Source organism: Mirounga angustirostris, unplaced genomic scaffold, assembly GCF_029215605.1.
Source record: "Mirounga angustirostris isolate CCGP_5_RB_7025 unplaced genomic scaffold, mMirAng1.0.hap1 SCAF_9, whole genome shotgun sequence".
Classification (NCBI taxonomy): domain Eukaryota; kingdom Metazoa; phylum Chordata; class Mammalia; order Carnivora; family Phocidae; genus Mirounga; species Mirounga angustirostris.
Window position 1 is genome coordinate 40764903 of NW_026991717.1, and position 19959 is coordinate 40784861.

The following is a 19959-nucleotide window of genomic DNA, read 5'->3' on the forward strand; positions in this document are numbered from 1 at the left end:
CACTCCTCTGACAGAATGAATGCCCTCGATGGCATCCCCTTCAAGGTGCCCAATGGCTTTGTGATAGGCACAGAGCCCCTTCCTGGGCCAGAGCTCAGTGTCCCAGCCTGCAGGGAGCTTCTGCTGGGTTCTATGGTAAGTGTATCTCTCTGTCCATCTGTCTCTTGTCTCTGGGTCTGTAGATCTGATGCTGAGACTCATAGGCCTTGTTCCTTGATTTTAAAGGGCAGCAAGGCCAGGGTGCCTGGGTGGCTCAGTCAGTTAAAGTATCTGACTCTTGATCTCAGCTCAGGTCTTGATCTCAGGGCTGTGAGTTCAAGCCCCTCGTTGGGCTCCACACTGGGTGTGGAGCCTACATGCATACATACATACATATGTACCTACATACATACATAAATGGCAGCAAGCCCATCTGTGGTATATTCTAGAAAGTTTTGGAAATAACCCAAGGGGAAAAGGTGTTTCATGAAGAAGGCTGGTGATGGGGATTATTTGGTGGGTCTTATTTTAAAAATGATTAGGATAATAGGAAGCTGCCTATAGGAAGTGACTGAGAATCATTGCAAGGATACTCCAATTCCTCTTTTCCCTGTCAGCCTGCTGCCATGTCTAAAATTCTACCATTTAGAATCACTCCTGTGAACTAAGACACTATCTCTAGAATCCTCTGTTAAAATGCAGTTAGATGAGACACATTAGAAGGTATTACTGTTCCATAGACCCAAAGCACATCTGCCCTGGAGGCGCCCTTGAAACACCTCATGCCCCACAGTTCACACACTGGGATATGCGCCCAGTGAATGCAGTGGTATCTGGTATCACACACCCTCAAGATAAACATGAGAGTCAAGTTTACTTGGAGGTTTAGGGGGAAACCTATTGCATTTGTATTATAACACCGATAGATCATGAGATAGGATGCAGAATTCACATGAATTTTTACAAATGAAAGAACAAGATTGCCAAAAACTGTGGAACTGGTGTCGGGCCTCTCAGAGTCTTACGTGCTCTTTCTCCACTGTCTGCAGGGTACTTTGTAAAAAGTTCTGAGGATCTAGGGCGGCCCTCACTCATTTTGCACACAAGGAACCTGAAGTCCAGAGAAGGGAAATGGTTTGTCCAACGTTAGTGGCAATGGCAAGACTAAACCCCAGGTCTTAACTCCAAATCGCTGCGTATTAGCTCAGAGCAGGATGGGAGTGTGAGACACTGGACGGGTGAGGTTCCTCGGCAGAAAACCGGGTTGCAGGAAGTCAGGTGCAGAAAGTACAATCCACGAAGGAGGAAGGGGCTTGAGTGGCTCGGGGGCCCAGGAGCAGGAGACTCAGTGCCATTTTGCTTTATCCGCAGACCCTTAGGACCAAGGTCTCCCGAAGGGAAATCAGCTCTGTAAAACCCAGAGCACAGTGTCCAGGGGCCCATAGTCACTTTTCCCAGGCAGCCTTCGCTGTGGGCCTGTGTCGTTGGGCAGAGGAATTCGCTTGGCTAAGCTCCAGTGGAGGTGGATTATCACAGCTTTTCCCTCCCCGCTGAGCTCAGGCCAAGCCAGGAAGAAGTTATCCGGAAAGTTAGTTTTCTTAGGAGCAGAATTGGGCACCTTTCTGCCAAGTCCATGTCTGGTGTCCTGGCCCAGGTACTGACCCTAGCTCTGCCCACTACTCTCAGCGAGGGTATCTGTACTCCCTGGAGCCTGTTTCCCTTCCTGGGCCTCCATTTCTCTCACTGCTGGGCCAATCTAACAAACCGAGAAGCATAAGACTCCAAGTATGATTTACAGCCTCTCCTGGTAAGTCCTCTTGAGTTCATCGGGCTGTATTCCCAGTGTTTGAAACCTGGAATACATTTCCCCATAACAACGATGTTACAGATAGTGGTTAGATTACCAGGTGAACCTAGGACAGTTTAGAACAATGGTCTAAAGGGAAAAAGTAATAATCATAGCTACCAGTATTGAGTACCTGCTGTGCACTAGGCCCGTGCTTAGGTGCTCTGTGTACATTCACTCTTCTCTCTCATATTTCTGATAACCCTTTTAGCAGGCATGTGTTCCTACCCCACGGCACAGGAAACCAAAGCTGTCACCCAACTGATGTACTTGTGAGTGACGCAGGCAGGATTCCCACACATGTCTGTCAGACCCCAAAGCCCATGTCTGCCCCACCCACCCTGCTGCCTTCACCCTTCCTTCCACACTTAAAGCCTTGGCAAGTCTGTGTTTGATTGTTTCATAGTTTCCCTTTAATTAGAGTGAATTGCCCTAACAAAAAAATATTTTTAGAGAAAAATACATTCGCATAGTTTAAAAATGAAAATAAAAAGAAAGAAAAGGCTTACAAAAGGGTATAGAGCAGGGGTTGACAAATATTTTCTGTAAAAGATCAGGTAGTAAAAACTGGCAATTACTCAACTCTGTTGCTCTAGGGAAAAAGCCATAGTTCTGGAAAGGAGTGGGTGGATAGGGCCATGTTCCAGTAACACTTTATGTACAAAAGCAAGGGGGGTGGTCAGTGTGGCCCACAAGCAGCTTGAAGGCCTTGGGAGAGCGAACAGCCTCCCACTGACACTTTCCCATCTATCCAGTTCTCCAGCTCCAACCCTCACTGGGGTATCTGTTTCTCATTTTCTATGTATTCTTCCAGGGATGCTTATGTGTGTGGAGACATGCAAGTACAGCTATTTCCTCCCTTTTTACCCCAAAGGTAGCATTTTATATACACTGTTATTCCTGACTTTTTTATCTCATATATTTTAAGATCTTTCTATATCGGTACATAAAAAGCTTCTTCAGTTTCATTTTTCACTGTGTAGCATTGCATTACATGGATATATTGTACTTTCTTGAATGGACACTTGAGTTCTTCCTAGGCTTCTGCCATGACAAACAATGCTGCAGGGAATGACGATATGCACATGTCCTTTTGAATTTAAGTATTTTTCCAAATTGCCCTCCGTAGGGGTCATACTGATTTCCATCCCAGCCAGCACTCTACAAGAGGCCTGTAGAGTGATAGGCGGATGGTATCTCAGGGTAGTTTTGATTTGCCTTTCTCTTATCACGAGTGAAGTTGAGGAACTCTTCATGTGTTTAGAAGCCATCTGTGTGGCTCTCTTCTGTGGACTGTCCATATCTTTTGCTCATGTTCCCGTTGAACTGTTGGTCTTTTTCCAATCTATTTCTAGCACTTGCTGTATTAGTAAATTTAGCCCTTCATCTCTGCTGTGAGTGCTGTTTTCCCCCCAGTTTGTCATCTGTCTTTGACCTTGCTTCTTGTGGTATATTTGCCGTGCAGATTTTGCACATGTGTGTATCTGTACTTTTATGGCTTCTGGAAAGGCTTTCCGCACTTGGGGTTATAAAGCATGTCTCTTCTGCTTTTCTCCTAGTACTTTTATGGTTTCATATCATACATTTGAATTTTTGATCCTTTTGTAATTAATCCTTGTGTATAACATAAGAATGGATCCAACTTCATTTTCTTCCAGCTAGCTAACACCATTTATTGACTAGTCTCTCTTTTTCCCATTGCTTGAAATGCCACCTTTATTATTTACCAAAGCCCCATAGATATTAAAGTCTATTTCTGGACTTCCTATTCTCTACCTGCATCTGTGCCAACACCATAGTTTTAATTATTGTCATTTTACAATATTTTAACAGCTAGTAGGGCCAGTCCCCCCTATTTATCTTTTTGTGCCCAGAGTTTTTCTGGCTCTTCTGATTTGTTTGTTTTTCATACGAACTTTAGAATCATCTTGCTTCATTCCATAAATCGTAAATGTTGGTATTTGTTTTGGGTCTCAGTACCTTTTCATCCCCTGAGTCCCACTGGCTGTCTCAAAACCTCCTTAGTCTCTTTCTCTCCACGTCTGCCTTATCACCCCTCACATGGTCTTTTTCCCTCCTCTGTCCTTCACAACCTGCCTGTTTTGCTCCAATCCCTTCATCCAACCGTTTATTCTGCACATACTTACAAGCATCCACTCTGTGCCAGGCCTGCCTGCGCCCTGAGGATGCAGAGAGGAATAAGACACGGCCACTGACTCAGTCAGGGAGCCATGCTGGAACAGCCACATTAGGCTCCTCTCCCCAACCTAGGGTCATGTCAGGAGAGGAGGGGACAATGCCTGTGATCTCAGTCTCTGAGTATCTGTCTTCCTGCCTCTCCTTCCCCCCACAAATACCACTTCCCCCACCTTCGTTCTTCCTTCATTGGCCATCACAGAGCCTTGAAATTGCCTTTTAGACAATTTACATTTTTTAACGGAGCTTTGTATTTCTGGATCTTATTTTTAAAGGTAGGCAACAGATGAATTTTTTTTTACTCATTTCTAAACTCTCAAGTTAGATTATTTATGTGAGCTCCGATTGTTTTTTCAGGTGGCCTGATAATGTAGTTGAGAAAGTACTACTGTCGGGTGGCCCGAGGAATCCCAGCTCAAGCCACTCAACACCAATCTGACCTCCAGCAAATTAAAGATTCTGAGCCTCATTTTCATAGTCTGGAAATAGAAATAACACTAGAACGTACTAAGTAGAGTTTAACAGAGATTAGTGATTTTTACATTTTCTGGGCTTCAGAGTAACCTCTGATGGCATCAAAGGGGAAGGGGGCAGGTATTATTCCAGACAGAGGTTTGTGTGCTTCACTGGCAAATGGTGCTGGGCTCAAGTGAAAGTTTCTTTGCTAAGAACAAGGTTTCTCGGAGACATTTTTTAAGCTGCTATCGTTCAATTACATACTGAAAGGCAAAGGGACTTAGATACTGGATTTCACTACATTTCATTCTATTAACCTATTCCTCATTATGTCCTTCAGGCCGAGTTAACCATTCAATTGTATGGCTATCCATCGACCCCAGTGCTAGCTTAAACTGGGGCTGGGGGTGGGTGGTGATGGATGCCTGGAGTTTAGAATAGGAAGCTGCCCAGGCCTGGCAAGTTTTTGGCCGAACAGGTTCCCTGGGGGCCAGGGGGTAGGGGTGCGCCCCTTGGGCCTGGTTTGCACCGGGAGAGCCTCACGTCGCCTTCTCGCAGCACGACTTCAGCTTGGAGAGGAGAGCGCTCTTCTGGGCGGAGGCCGTGGTCCGGGGACCCTGCCCGTTCCAGTGCGACGCCGCGGGAATGGCATCAGCCCCTCCCGCCTGGCTCTTGCTGATCGGCCCTGACCACGAGCTAGTGCCTGCACCTGCTGCAGACATGGGCCCTGAGGCCGGACCCCAGCAGCGGCTTAACCAGGAGGAGGAGGAAGAGAACCAGGGCGAGGACCACGACGACGAAGAAGCCGCCTCTGCCAACGAGGAAGAGCCAGGTCACTGCAGCCCCCCGTCCAGCTCCCCTGCGAGCCCCGGCCCCGGCCATCCCCGCTGCTCGCTGGACTTGCTGCGCGGCGTGAGGTCGGAGCTGGCCGGGGCACGGCGGCGGCTCTCCGAGGGCCCGCTGGCCGCCGGCCCCCGCGCCCTCCTGCACCGCATCCGCAGCCGGGCGCTGAGCCTCTGCTCCGGCCCCGTGCCGCCCGCGGGCCCCGCGCCCCCGCTCCCCAGCGCCCCCGCGTCGCCCCCGCGGCCCTGCACGGCCGGCGCCATGCCCGCGCTGCGGAGCCACAAGCCCACGGTCTCGGTAAGGAACCTGCTCGCTCCACCAAGGCCGCAGCCCAGCCCAGTAGTCTGGGTTCCCCGCCTGGTCCGCAGCCCTCCTTCCCTCCTCTCTGCTCTCCTCCTCCCTGCATTTTCCTCTTCTCATCTGGCCCTGTACCATGCTGTCCTTCCTGTGGCCCTTGGCCTAGACTAGTTCCTGCTCAGAGGCCCCCGTTCCCTGTTTTACGCTGTGTCTGTTTTGCTTCTGTTAGGGTACGTGTCACAGTTGTAATTATCCGGTATCTGTCTGTCTCTTCCCATGCAATATGAATTCTTTTAGGGCAGGGATTGGAGGGCCTTCAGTTTTGTTTCCAGGGCACCCAGCAGCAGATTGGCCCCTAGGGGGTGCTCAGTGAATATCCGTTGAATGAATGAATGTGACTCAAATCAAGGGCTTCCCACAGAGCGAGGCTTCGGGTAGGATGGGTGAGCTGGAGCCTCAATCAAAGGATACTCCCTGAGCAGTTATTTCCTGCTGGGCACTGAGTTGGAAGAGACAAGGTCAAAACCACAGGACAAGGAGAGTTCGCCAAGGGGCTTGTGGGACAAGGCAGCACTGTGTAGTGGGAGGGATCAGGTGTTGAGGGAGAGGGGACAGTTTTTGCAGACTGGGAAGGCTTCAGGACAGAGGATGTGCCCGTGGAAGAACTGGGAGCAGAAGTGAATTTAAAGTGAAACCAGTGAAGCTTAAGCCTCACACCCCTTACTTTGCCTCTTCCAAGGCCTTATATCTAATTTTATATTCATAATTGTGTGCCTTTTTTAAGACATCCAAGTTATGTAAGTATGAAACTCCATAAAAGCTGGATCTGGAGCAGATGGAGTGGGTCAGGGTTGAGAGCCAAAGGTGACAGTTGGGCACAGCTTTCTGCCCCCTAGCTGCCCTACAGTTAGGCCAGGAGAAGCAACAGAATAAGGCCCAGGTGAAATTTAAATCCAAAAACAAATTAGAGGTCTGGCTCTTTCCACTCACGGTTGTGTGACCTTTGGCAAGTCACTGAACTGCTCTGAGCTATCCCTGGGCCACTTTACCTCACACAGTTGCTTAGAGCAAACACAGAGAAGAGGCTGTAACCTGGACAGGCGCACCACATCTAGGGCCAGACGTTGATGCCAGGATGGGCTCTTTCCTGGTCCAGATTACATTTAACTCTAGCAACAAGCCTGTGGGGGCAATGGGGCGCATGTGCTGCAGAGGAGAAAACTGAGGCAGAGAATAGCTAAGAATCATTTTTAAGGTCACAAGAGTAGACTCAGATCCTAAGATTTGGATATTTTCCAGTTTGGGGGTCAAGAGCAGAACCTAGGGTAAGGTCATGGCAGGAAAACCCCTGAAAAGATAGGGATGGGTGGACAATTCATGTCACACATATACACTCTGCCCCAGAAGCCAGGGCAGCAGCTGGGCTTTCCCTGGGGAGGGGGGGACAGGGCGGTCTGGTCAGGGTTGCCAGATGGGTGCTTCTTTATGGGGAATGGGTTAGGGGTGATGCTGGCCAAACTGACTGAAATGCCTTTGAGCCACCCTCCTTACTCTAGGGCCAGTGTGGTCCCCTCAGCACACAGCTGTGCCCAGTCCCTACCCAGCTCCACGCCCTGCCCAGCCCCAGCCCAGCCAACCTGAAGGAGGAGGAAGATCCACCCCTGCTCCTCCCCTCACTAAGGTGTGGGGTAAAAAAGACTGAATGTGATTCTGAGTAGGGCTCAGGTCCCAAATGTGTGTTGCTTCCCCAGTCATTAACTTCTCTGAACCTCAGTTTCAGTGTCTGTGAAATGGGATAATAGGATGGACCTATCATATTTCTCTTGTGGAAAAATGTCCTGCCGAGCAGGTGACACCTCCAGTGGTAACTGACACATCCAGCCTGTCTGTATTTCAGTCCCTCAGCCCGTACACCTGCCTGCCACCTCCTGGGGGGATGCCCCAGCATCTCAGCGCCTGCGGATCATACCCTGCTTCTGCTGACCTGCTGTCTGCCCTGAGCCAGGAGGAGCAAGACCTCATCGGGCCAGTGGTTGCCCTGGGATATCCCCTGTATAGGGCTATCGGGGCTCTGCAGAAGACGGGGCGGCAGAGCCTGAGCCAGGTAGGTGAAGGAGGGACCCCGAGCTAGGGGGTGCTGTGGGTCTGGAACCAGATGAGTAGCCAAGTAGTTTTTATCTTTAACTTGAAAAAGTTTTGTTTCCTTCTCTTTAGAAGCAGAACCTTAGCCTGACATTAATTGTTGAGAATTATGAGCAAGTTTCTAGACCCTGATGCTATTTTATCCATAAGGGTTTATCAGGAATCCCCATGGTCATTTGGAGAGTTTTAATATTCTACTCCTGTTCCAGTCTCTGCCCCAAGCACAAGGGACTGGAACTTTGGGCAGCCGATAATCTCTCCAGAGATACCCAAAAGAACTTTTTGCAATGAGAGAGATGTTTTATACCTGGGTTGTCCAATACAGTAGACACTGGCCTTATGTGGCTACTTGAAATATGGCTAGTGTGACTAAGAAACTGAATATTTGGTTTTACTTAATTGTAATTAATTTAAATTAAAATAGCCACATGTGGCTGCTGGCTACCGTAGGGACGGCAGAGCACTAACCACTTCCCTCAATGAGCAGTTTATCCCTGTTCATATCCATCTCTTTCTCTTTTGATCTACCCATCCATCCATTCCATCTAGTCCGCAGTATTTACTGGGCACTTCCTAGGTGTTCAGATGCAGCGAGGAGCTATGGGGGAAACCTCCTCTTGGTGGAAGGGGCTGGGAAGAATGTATGGCCATTCTTAACCGAGCACAAGGACATTCCAGTGATCAGCAAAGGCTTCATGGAGGTGCCACTTCTTGAGCTGGACTTTAAGGATGAATCTGAATTTGAAGGAAGGAGAAGGGATGATATTCCAAGCAGGAGGAACAGTGTGAGCAAAGGAGTGGAGGCAGCAGGGAAGGGTTCAGGAGGCCCTGATACGACCAGTCTCGCTGGAGTACAGGGTGCATGATGCAGGCTGGTGGGAGATAGGACAGGGAAGGGGAATTGAGGGCAGATTGCAGGTACCTTGAAGGCTGGGCTGAGAGGTTTACAAATGACCCACTAACAAAAGGAAGGCATGGAAGGGTTATGAGTAGGGGCAAGAGGCAACATTGATTGCCCTTCCCCCACCTGAAGGTCACGTTGGGCTTCCCATTGTTTTCTGAACATGCGGGCTCTTTTGGTTGGAAAGCTGAGCTGCAGGTATCAAAAGGCCCCAGGGCAGTTGGCACTTCTTCCTTTCTTCTGTCCCTGCCCCATCACCATCAGAGGGCTTGCATACTCTCTCCATAATCACTGATGACTGTCATATGTCGGGTCCCTGAGGTCCAGAGCTGCCTGCTCCTGGATAAGGGAGGGACAGAAGGAGAGTGACTCTCATCCTGGAGCGGAAGCAGGATGTGCTCCTGCCAGGTGGAGGAGGTGGGCAAATGCACCTGGCTGCCTTCCCCACCCACTCCTGCTTCTACTCTCCTCTGGCTTCATCAGTCCATGCCTTGTCCTGGAGGAAAACCTCCAACATAGTTGCTGACATTCATCGAACACCTTTTTTGTGCCAGGCCCTCAATCTGAGAATATTCTATTAGGTCTTCTCAGTTCTGCAAGGTTGCTACTACTGTCCCTCCCCACTTTGCTGATGAGGAAACCGATTCCAGGGAGGTTCATATCACCAAATCAATGGAAGAGCCAGGGTAGAGGCCAGGCTGGTTTGACTCTGAATCTTTGTTGCATGGTACTTTTCTCTCATTTTCTGTGTGAGAACCTTCCAGGGAGGCACCCCAGGCCGATCTGTGATTTAAGAGTAGATCTAAAGTTGTCCCCACCTTCGGCCGCTGCTGAAAGCCAGAACCTGGGCCAAGAAGCTGGCCAGGAGGACTGTGAGGGACCACAGCCACGGTGGGGGCTCTGACATGCCCCCCCAGTCCCTTAGCTTCTGTGACAAGGCTGTCACTGTGGGGTCTGAAGATTTAGTCGGAACCAGCACGGGTCACTGGCCTCCCCGTGGGTGGGCTGGAGGAATCCCACCGCATCAGGAACATTGTGTTTCCAGATATGCACTGACCACCTGCCTGGCCAGCCGGATCTCTGGGTGGCCTTCTTCCATGGTGGTCAGTCAGGAGCCAAGCCCTGAGGTGTGGGCCTGAAGAGCCATTGGATGACTCCATCTGTTTTCCCCCACCAAGTGATTCTTTCCCTCTATTCTGTGAAGTTCCACCATTAAGTGAGCAACTCCTTTGGGTTCAGATTCCTCCCCCCCGCCACCGCTTAAAGGATATACACTATAGTAAACCTTTCTGGCCAGAAATTATTGACAGATGGCCCAGGAAGGTGAGCAGAGACAGAGCAGTTAGAAGAGCCAGGGAGAAAGGAGGAGATACAAAAGATAAGCTTTGTCCATCATTCCTTCCTTCTACAAGGATTGATGTGCCCACTGGCTGCCTCAGGACATCATGGGTGACATGTGCGAGCATCCACAGGCCAGGCCCAGACTTGGTATGGGACTCCGGGCACCTCAGGGCCCCTCTTTGAACCTCACTTTCCCTCTTCACAGAATGGAGGGGGGAATATGTGTTTATAATCAATGATTGCTGAGGGCCCCATCCCGGGGTGTGAAGGTGACATCTTTACCCACGCTGGGGCCTGAGGCAGACCTCGTGGCTTCTATAGTCTCGTAGGCCCAAAAGCTGACCAAGCAGCAGAGTCTCTACAACTGTAGATCCCCAGGACCTACTCTGGAGGATCCCAGTCAGTGGATCTGGAGTGTGCCCAAGGGCCTATCATGTTAAGGATCTGAAGGTGGTTCTGAAATGTCATCTGCCATGGGGCTACTGGTATGGATTGAGGTCAGCTGTCCTTTGAGTCAGCGGTTCTCAGCCGTGGCTGCACAGAATTACCTGGAGAGCTATAAAAATCCCAGTGCCCAGACTGCCTCCCAGACCAATTATATCAGAGCCTCTGGAGGCAAGCATCAATGGTTTATGGGTAGTTGTGTTAAGGCTCCCACGTAGCTGCAGTCGGCACCAAGGCCAGGAACCTTTGCTGTGTTTGAACCAAGAGGCCAAGGGAGCAGCCACCATCCACTCTTGACTTACTCTTGTTTTCACCTTTGGAAATCCTGTCTACTTTCAAGGCAGCTCAGAGCCCCTCCTCCAGCACTGGGCCCCGGATGGACAAAGCCAAAAGGTCAGATGACCTAGGCCCTCGTCCTGGGTCCCTGGGCAAGCTGCCCACCCTGCTTGAACCTGTTTCTTCCACTGCGCAAGGAGGGCTTGGCTGGGTGGTTTACAAAATATGCTCAGAGCAAGATCTAGGCGTCCTGAGGGAGGAGCACTGGACCCCTGGCTCCCCTGCTCCTGCCCCCAGTTCTCCCAGAGCAGCTCGACCTTCCCATTATTGTTACTGATGCTTGGACAGCTCAGAAGCTAAAGCAGTTTGAAAAGCATTCATCTGTATGATCCATGCTCTGAAGGTCTTCAGGAACCTCCCTGTTGCTTCTCCACCTATACCCATAATTCCTATGGTCTGGAGCCTTCATTTGGCATTGACTCTCTATAAGTCTTGCCTTGATTTGCCTGGCACTCAGGATTTCCCATATCTGGTTCCTCTCCCCCTAGGCTGTGAGCTCCTTGACGGTAGTTCTTAATTCATCTTAGGAACACAGCATACATTTATTGAGCTCCTTCTGTGGGTGCTGGGGACACAGTGGTGACCAAGACTGAAACAGCCCTTCCCTCGCTGAGAGAGGAGAGCGACTACAGAGTCGTACATGCTGGGACGGGGTAGCACAGTCTCTCAGCCCACAGGCAAGGGCCCCAGTGGAGACTGGGGCAGAGGCTCCCCAGGGAAGAGGGGTGAGGGAGTCAGATGTGCCGAGGCCTGGGGCTGCCGAGGGGGGAGCTGAGGCCATGGACAGGGGCAGGGGGGCAGGTCTTTGGGCCCCGGTAAGGAGCAGTACCTCATCCTGAGGGCAAAAGTAGCTCCTGGTGACTAAGCACGGAGTGACGTGAACAGGTTTCCAGCCCTGTGGTATCTTCCTCTGTCCTCCTCCCCTTTCCAGCACCGGGGCTCACATGGGCCTGGATGGCAGACATGCATGTGTCTAGGGACAGGGTGGGGCTGCCCAGGTGTGGGTGCTGAGGAGGCTGCTTCACACTGGTGGGTGCTCACGAGGGAGGGTGGACAGACGGGGACGGGTGGTGGGTGAGGTGCCTGTGCTTCCAGCCAGTCCCACCCCCCACGTAGGGTCTAGGAACACTTAGCTCACCCTGACAGTCCTTTTCCTGGATTACAGCCCCCGGTTGGGGACATTTGGTAAGAATGTGCTGTCCACCCACCCCCAGGTCCCCAGGGGAGGCCTCTGCCCCTCTTCTGTTAGCTCACAGGTCTCTGAGGCCATTTCTGTGTGTAGTGGGTTGACTCGGCAGCCTGGTCTGAGCCCAGGCCTCGCTGAGACCCCCAGGGTGCCTCCTCTGTCCCATCTGCTGCCCCTGCCAATGCCCTTACCACCCCCGCGCTGGGGCCCTTGTGGCCCAGTTTCTCGGCTACCTTAGTGCCTGTGACCGGCTGCTGCGGCAAGGCTACGAGGAGGGGCTGGTGGAGGAGGCCATGGAGATGTTCCAGTTCTCCGAGAGCCAGGTCAGCAGGGCCACCTGCCCGGACCCAGGGGGAGGGGAGGGGAGCGGTGGGGGTGCACACACGAGCCTAGTGTGCAGGGGTACACCCGTGCCGGAACCAGAGCCTGAGGGCCATCAGGATAGAGCCTGCTTGCTGAGCCCTGCAGAGGAGGAGACAGTCCAGGGAGGTGAAGCGTGGGGAAGGGGAGGAGAAGAGGTGGGGAGGGAAACAGGAGGCAAGGCTTTTGCTTTATTTAGCCGAATTAACACACAAATATTATTGGATGCCCACTCTGTCAGACACCCAGAGAGGAGCCATGCACAGCACAAAGATGCATAAACTCTACTCAGGGAGTTTGCTGCCTACCTGGAAACCCAGGAGGCAGACATCTGTGGGGCCAGTGGTACATTCTGAGTGCCCAGTGTACATGACCTGTCCACAGCGTGCTGTTGGCCCAAGCTCTGCTGAGCACTTCTCCACAGAAGCTGAGGCAAGGACAGGGGGCTGGGAGGGATGCCAAGGAGAAAGGAGGGAGGAGAAGCAGGGACTTTTCAGGCACTGGGGCCAGAGGAGGAAGGAGGGCAGAGGCTGCACTGCGTGAAACTTTGGCAGGGTTTGGGGTTCGGGCAGAGACCCCAGGCTGTGCATCCTCTGGGCCCCAGTATGTAGCCTCTTGCTTTCTGCCCCAGTTCCCGAGCACAGGGAGTCAGGAATGAGCTGGAGTAAAGCCAGGATGGAGCCAGTGACCAGGCCTTCCTTGGCTCAGGAAGGGAGATCCAAGCCCATGTCACCCCAAGGTACAGGAAGAAAAACAGGTGCTGCCCAGGATCAGGCTTACCTGGCTTGGGAAGTCCATAGCTTTGTGGGAGTAGATACAGTAGGTACCAGGGAGAGGGCTCCACAGGGAGGTGGCGGGCCTGGCAGAGTCCCCTTCCTCAGGCAGGTGAGTTCCTGCGCCTCTGGGCACAGTTCAGCGACATGGGCTTCGAGCAGGACCGGATCAAGGAAGTGCTGCTGGTCCACGGCAACCACAGTGAGCAAGCGCTGGAGGAGCTGGTAGCCTGTGCCCAGTGAGCACTGGTGCATTCCACAATGCCTGTGCATCCCAGTCCTGTGCCAGACCTGGCAAGCCACTGTAACTGGATTATTAAGACTACGTAAGAGGGCCACCCTGCTGGCTCAATCGGAGGAGCATGTGGCTCTTGATCTCAGCGTTGTGAATTTGAATTCCACGTTGGGTGTTGAGATTACTTAAAAATAAATAAATAAACTTAAAAAAAAATTTACACAAGAGTGACGCACGCTCATTGTAAAAATGCAAACAGTGCCAAAGGTGGAGGTAAATACTGTAGGGGAGGCCAAACTTTACCCATTTTAGGTTTTCAGCTGGGGCTCTTCATGGAAAAGACCAATTAAGAAGAGAAAAACAGGGGTGCCTGGGTGGCTCAGTTGTTAAGCGTCTGCCTTCGGCTCAGGTCATGATCTCGGGGCCCTGGGATTGAGCCCCATGTCGGGCTCCTGCTCCGCGGGAAGCCTGCTTCTCCCTCTCCCAATCCCCCTGCTTGTGTTCCCTCTCTCTCTGTGTCTCTCTGGCAAATAAATAAAAATCTTAAAAAAAAAAAAAAAAGAGAAAAACAGTTTATTAATGCATGTAGCACACATCATGTGGGAGAAACCTCAATGAAAAGTAACTCAAAGCAGCAGTTAGAACTCTGGCTTGTATAGCAGCTTCAACAAAGAACAATAAATCTGTAGAGAAATGACAGGACAAAGGAAACTGGTTTTGGGCTTCCAGGGATGGCAAGTTGTTGGGGGGAGGGGACTGTGTAAATAACAGGAAGCAAACCAACTGAGTAGGTTTGTTGGCTGGTTCCTCTGGAGCATGTCTGGGGTGATAAGAATCTGTCTCCAGAAAAGGAGAATTTATACTTTGCCTTTAGGCAAAATGTGGGGGAAGGGTAGAGAGAGCTTTTTTCTGCATTTGCTACTTCTTAATTACCTTCAACTCAAAATAATTTTTATGTCACACAGGCATATTTTGGGGTGACATTCTGGTCTCTTTCAATACTAAAACAATCAGCTGGAAAAGTTGAAGGTCATTGCCTCTGGGGAGGGGCAAATGGGGGAGCATGGACAAGGAACTATGTTTTTTCATCCAAGCCTTGTAAAACTACCTGTATTTGACTCTTTATACTATATGCAATATTATCTTTGATTTTAAGAATATTAAAACAAATAAATGGTGGGCAGTTCTTTTCAGTCTTGTGGGCTCCTGGTCTTAGTGTGGGAAGAACATCTAACTGTGGTTCAGAAGACCTAATTTCTTATTTTGTTTCTGCTGCTGACTGGCTCAAGACCTCTTTGGGCCTCAGTTTCCCCTGGAAAAGTGGAGAGACTGGACCTGGCTGCTATCCCTAAGAATCCCCTGAAGACTTTGTTAAAGAGGCCCAGGTCCTACTCCTGGGTGATCTGATTTAGAAAGTCCAACTTGGGGCGCCTGGGTGGCTCAGTTGGTTAAGCGACTGCCTTCGGCTCAGGTCATGATCCCACGGTCCTGGGATCGAGCCCCACATCGGGCTCCCTGCTCCAGGGGAAGCCTGCTTCTCCCTCTCCCACTCCCCCTGCTTGTGTTCCTGCTCTCGCTGTCTCTGTCTCTGTCAAATAAATAAATAAAATCTTAAAAAAAAAAAAAAAAAAAAGAAAGTCCAACTTGGCAGTCCCAGGGATCTATTTTGTTTTTATAAGCAGCTCTCTGGGGATTTTTAAAAATCTGTTGTTGTTGTTTTTTAATTGCTTTTGTTGTTGTTGATCTCCTTCACCCATTTCTCCTAACTACTAATCTGTTCTCTGTTCTCTTTTATTTATCAGCTTGGGTTTTTGTGTTTTTGTTTTTGTTTTTCAGATTCCACATATAAGAGAAATCATATGGTATGTCTTTCTCTGTCGGACTTATTTCACTTAGCATAACACCCTTGAGGTCCATCCATGTTGTCTCAGATGGCAAGATTTCATTCCTTTTATGGCTGGGTAATATTCTATTGTGTATATATACCACAGTTTCTTTATCGATTCATCCATCTGTGGACATTTAGGTTGTTTCCATGTCTTGGCTATTGTAAATAATGCTGCAGTGAACATGGGGTGCATCTATCGTTTTGAGTTAGTGTTTTTGTTTTCTTTGAATAAACACCCGGAAGTGGAATTGCTAGCTCATATGGTAGGTCTATTTTTAATTTTTTGAGGACCCTCCCTACTGTTTTCCACAGTGGCTGCACCAGTTTACATTCCCACCAACACTGGACAAGGTTTCCTTTTCTCCACATCCTCGCCAACACTTGTTATCTCTTGTCTTTTTGATGATAGTCATTCTAACAGGTGTGAGGTGATAGCTCCTTGTGGTTTTGATTTGCATTTCCCTGATAATTAATGCTCTTGAGCATATTCTCATATACATGTTGGCTATCTATATGTCTTCTTTGGAAAAATGTCTATTTGGGGCACCTGGGTGGCTCAGTTGGTTAAGCCTTTGACTTCAGTTCAGGTCATGATCTTGGGGTCCTGGGATGGAGCCCTGTGTAGGGGCTCCCAGCTTGGTGGGGAGTCTGCTTGTCCCTCTCCTTCTGCCCCTCCCCCCACTTGTGTGAGCTCACACTTCTCTCTCTCTCAAATAAATAAAATCTTTAAAAAAAGAAAGAAAAGAAAAAGTGTCTATTCAGATCTGCCCATTTTTATTTTTATTTATTTTTTGCTGTTGGGTTACATGAGTTCTTTATATATTTCGGATATTAGCCCCTTATCACATATATGATTCACAAATATTTCTCCCATTCAGTAGTTGCCTTTTCATTTTGTTAATGGTTTCTTTTGCTATGCAGAACCTTTTTATTTTCCACTTGTTTTTTGTTTTTGTTTTTTTGCTTTTGTTGCTTTTGCTTTTGGTGTCAGATTCAAAAAATCATCGCCAAAACCTGTGTCTAGGAGCCCACCACCTATGTTGTCTTCTAGGAGGTTTAGGGTTTCAGGTCTTCCATTCTAGTCTTTATTCTAGTCTTCCATTCTAGTCTTTAATCCATTTTCAGTTAATGTTTTTGTATGCTGTAAGATGGCAGTCGAGTTTCATTCTTCTGCATGTGGTGTCCCATTTTCCTAACACCGTTTATTGAAGAGACTGTCCTTTCCCCATTGTATATTCTTGGCTCCTTTGTTGTAAATTAATTGACCATATATGCATGGGTTTATTTCTGGGCTCTCTTCTGTTCCATTGATCTGTGTGTCTGTTTTTATGCCAGTGTGTGCATGAGCAGGGAGTGGGGAGGAGGGATAGAAGGAGAAGCCAGCCTCCTCATGGAGCAGGGAGCCCAATGTGGGACTCGATCCCAGGACCCTGGGATCATGACCTGAGCCAAAGGCAGATGCTTAACCTACTGAGCCACCCAGGTGCCCCATCCTCTGGGGATTCTTCTTCAATATATTGGGCCCACGGCCAGTGTGTGTGGCCCTTAGGGCCAGCAGATCTAGGCCTCCTGCTCTGACAACCTGTCAGTCTTTCCTGGGACTGGAAACCAGTTTGGGACCAGAATTGTCTCCAGTCACCGCAGGCTTGCCCTCTGGAGGACCCCAGAGATTGAGGGGACCAGCTGAGGGAGCTGCCCATGACTCAGGCAAGCAGAGGCCAGAACCAAGACTCCAGTGCCCTTGCCCCTCCCAGCTGGCCCTGTGCAAAGACCTAGAGCAATTGCCACAGAATCAAGACCTCTCAACCTCCATCCAGCGAGCAGGACTGGACCTGGAGCTGAGGCCTGTAGAAAACCAAAATCTTCCATGTTTTTCATGGCTTCAAACCAGACACCTTGTTTGAATGTGCAGTGAGGACTTCTGCAGGCCTATCCAGGCCTAAACAGCAAGTTTGGGACCAGAACCTGGGACTCCTAGGTCTGTCCAGCCCCTGGGTGCTTTCCACTAAGCCTCGATGCCTGCCAACTTGAAATCACATAAAAAATATGCTTTGGCCCTAAAATGGCTTTGAATAACTTGCAGGCAATGCAAAACTATTTGAGAACATTGGCAAGACGGCATAAAGTTGGTCAAAAATAAAACTGCACTTGAAAAAGAATAAAATTCAAGTTCAATTTCTAAAAAGCGGTGTTTAATCCAAAGCTCTGTGTGCTTTGATTAAGGTAGTCTGGCCTTGGTCTGCCACTTGATTAAGTCCCCTTGATTAGAGGCGACCAGTTGGTGGGCCCCTCACTCACCTTGCAGGCTCTTCCCCATGCGGCTCCTCCCATTCTTCTCCCACCTGCACCTAACTTCCCATTCCTAGGAAACTATTGCTTGATTTAAAATGGGGCATCAATGGGCACGTTGTAAATTTAAACTATTTTTAGGAGATAGAACAGTGTGGTAGTTAAAGGCCTGGGCTCTGAAGTTAGATCTGAGCTAAAACTATAGCCTTATCATTAACTAGTTGTGTGACCTGTGTGTGTATGTGTGTGTGTGTGACCTTTTGAAAGTCACATATCCTCTCTGTGCCTCAGTTCCTTATCTATAACATACAGATACTGAAACTTCCCAAATGGGATGACTGAATGAGCTAGAACACAGGATGTTTGTGGCATGGTATCTAGTAGCTATTTACTTATTTATATAGATTTATACCCTGTCTTGGTTCTATAAACACTGCTACCTTTCCTCTGATCATCCTCTCATTCCCCTCATCGTTGTTAAGGTTAACAAATCTCTAGCATTTATAATCGAGCTCAGAAAATCTGGGAGAGGGATGCCTGGGTGGCTCAGTTGGTTAAGCATCTGCCTTTAGCTCAGGTCATGATCCCAGGGTCCTGGGATCGAGTCCCGCATCGGGCTCCCTGCTCCGCGGGGTGCCTGCTTCTCCCTCTGCCTCTGCCTCTCTCTCTCTCTGTCTCTCATGAATAAATAAATAAAAATTTTTTAAAAATCTTTAAAAAAAAAAAAAAGAAAACCTGGGAGAATTTCCCCCTTCCTCCCCACCTTCCCGCCCCTGTGACTCAGCCTCTCTCATCAGCAGGGTTTAAGGAAGCCAGAACAGAGGATTCTGGGAGTATCCTAAAAGAAGGACAATCCTTACAGCTAATACTAAGGGTCAGGTGACTGTATTGGTGGCCCCCCTGAAAGAGCAACAATGACACACTTAGCTACCTGAAGGCAGGGTCTAAACAAGATGGCCCTAGGGGAGGAGGCCAGGAGGATGGTGGAGCCAGGGCACCAGGAGGCAGACAAGGCCTGGCCCAAGGACGCAGAAGGAAGCAGGTTCTGCCCTGGTTCTTGCTGTCATTTCTTTCCCCTATACTCTGTGTCTCTTCTACTGTGTCCCCACCATGTTCCTTCAGAGGCTCAGTGCCAACAGACTGAAGGCCTCCTGACTCTGATGGGAGTGGGGTGTCGGGGTAGTGTCTCATAAACTATTTCAGGCTGAAATCTCAAGTTCTTTGCTCCCATTCCTGGGGGATGTGCACAATGCCCTCTAGCTGGCTGACCCTCTGCCTCTTTCTTATAAGGACCTTTTGCGATTGCATCAGACCCACCTGGCTAATCCAGGATAATCTCCCATCTAAAAATCCTTAACTTAATCACATGTGCAAAGTCCTTTTTACCATGTAAGGTAACATAATTCCAAGGATTAGGACATGGATGTCTTCAGGGGACCATTATTCAATGTACCACAGAGGGGCAATGCGTAACCCAAAATAATACGTGACTAATGGTGGAATTTCAAGCAGTCACTTTAGAAGTTTTGATGTGTTTTGCCTTACTCTTTATACAAGGGACATTTCTATTTTGGAACAGAATGGCCACGGAGCAGGCCTTACCCAGAGGTCAGGGTCTCAGGCAAGGCTGGGAGCTCACCGGGCTCAGGCTGACAGCTGGCTCCACGCCCCTCCCCCTCTCCGCCTCTGGTAGGAGCCTCTGGGGCTCTTGCTTCAAGAGTCAGCCTTCGGCAGCTGACAACATTCTCCTGGCACCAGGAACAGCGCCAGCTGAGGGGCTGCCAGAGCCAACTCTCAGCCCTGACCCTTCCGCTCGTGGGGGGGGGGGGGGCGGTGGTGGTACCCTCAGGTGACGGTTGGCCTCCAAGGATCAAGTGGAGAAGTCGGGAGCTTCCCCTGCCCGGGCCCTCCTCCTCTCTTAGCCCCCTTCCCTCCACACTTCCTCCCAGGCCCCTCTCCCCACGCTGACCTCTAGCTGCCCTGTCCTCCTGTCTTATCTGGTGATTAGACAATTCCTTTGTTGGCCCCAGCAGGGAACACTTTTTGCCTGTTAAAAGAGGATTTAGGGAGCCGGCAAGGCTTAACTCATGAAGAGTGGTTCTTGAATGATGCGGTTAGAGGCCTAGTAAAAGCTGGCAAACGGAAGGGGGTGACCCTCCCAGCTCTTCATTTGACCATCAACTCAGGGCTCTTGTAAGACTCTCGCTGCAAGGAACATTTGGGGCTTTAGGGAGCTCTGGAAATGAGCTAATGCGGGATGGGGAGGCTTCCAGAGCCCCCCACCCCAGCATGGGACCTCCTTGTCCACACCTCTCCTCACTCTCCATCCTAACGGCCAGGGCTTTGTTACTAGACTCTCCCAGAAACTCTCGCACACACACACACACACCCACTGTCCCTAGGGGGGAGTGAAACCCCCGCCGTAGGCATTACGTGGAGTGTCTGTG

General features: G+C 49.8%; 1 protein-coding gene across 1 annotated transcript; it reads left to right on the top strand.

The window, feature by feature from the left end:
• Nucleotides 1-15: 15 nt before the first annotated feature.
• On the top strand, nucleotides 16-13896 carry UBAP1L (ubiquitin associated protein 1 like). The gene is made up of 5 exons (XM_045899861.2): nucleotides 16-135; nucleotides 5036-5617; nucleotides 7515-7721; nucleotides 12189-12290; nucleotides 13209-13896. Exons 1-5 carry the CDS (start codon nucleotides 16-18, stop codon nucleotides 13341-13343), a joined length of 1146 nt encoding a protein of 381 aa, XP_045755817.1. The 3' UTR covers nucleotides 13344-13896.
• Nucleotides 13897-19959: the final 6063 nt, after the last annotated feature.

Bases quoted from the DNA above. Each gene is read 5' to 3' on its own strand.
- UBAP1L (XM_045899861.2), top strand. From the start codon at position 16: ATGAATGCCCTCGATGGCATCCCCTTCAAGGTGCCCAATGGCTTTGTG. The intron at 136-5,035 runs GTAAGTGTATCT...GCCTTCTCGCAG, and splicing joins AGCTTCTGCTGGGTTCTATG to CACGACTTCAGCTTGGAGAG. The intron at 5,618-7,514 runs GTAAGGAACCTG...TCTGTATTTCAG, and splicing joins GCCACAAGCCCACGGTCTCG to TCCCTCAGCCCGTACACCTG.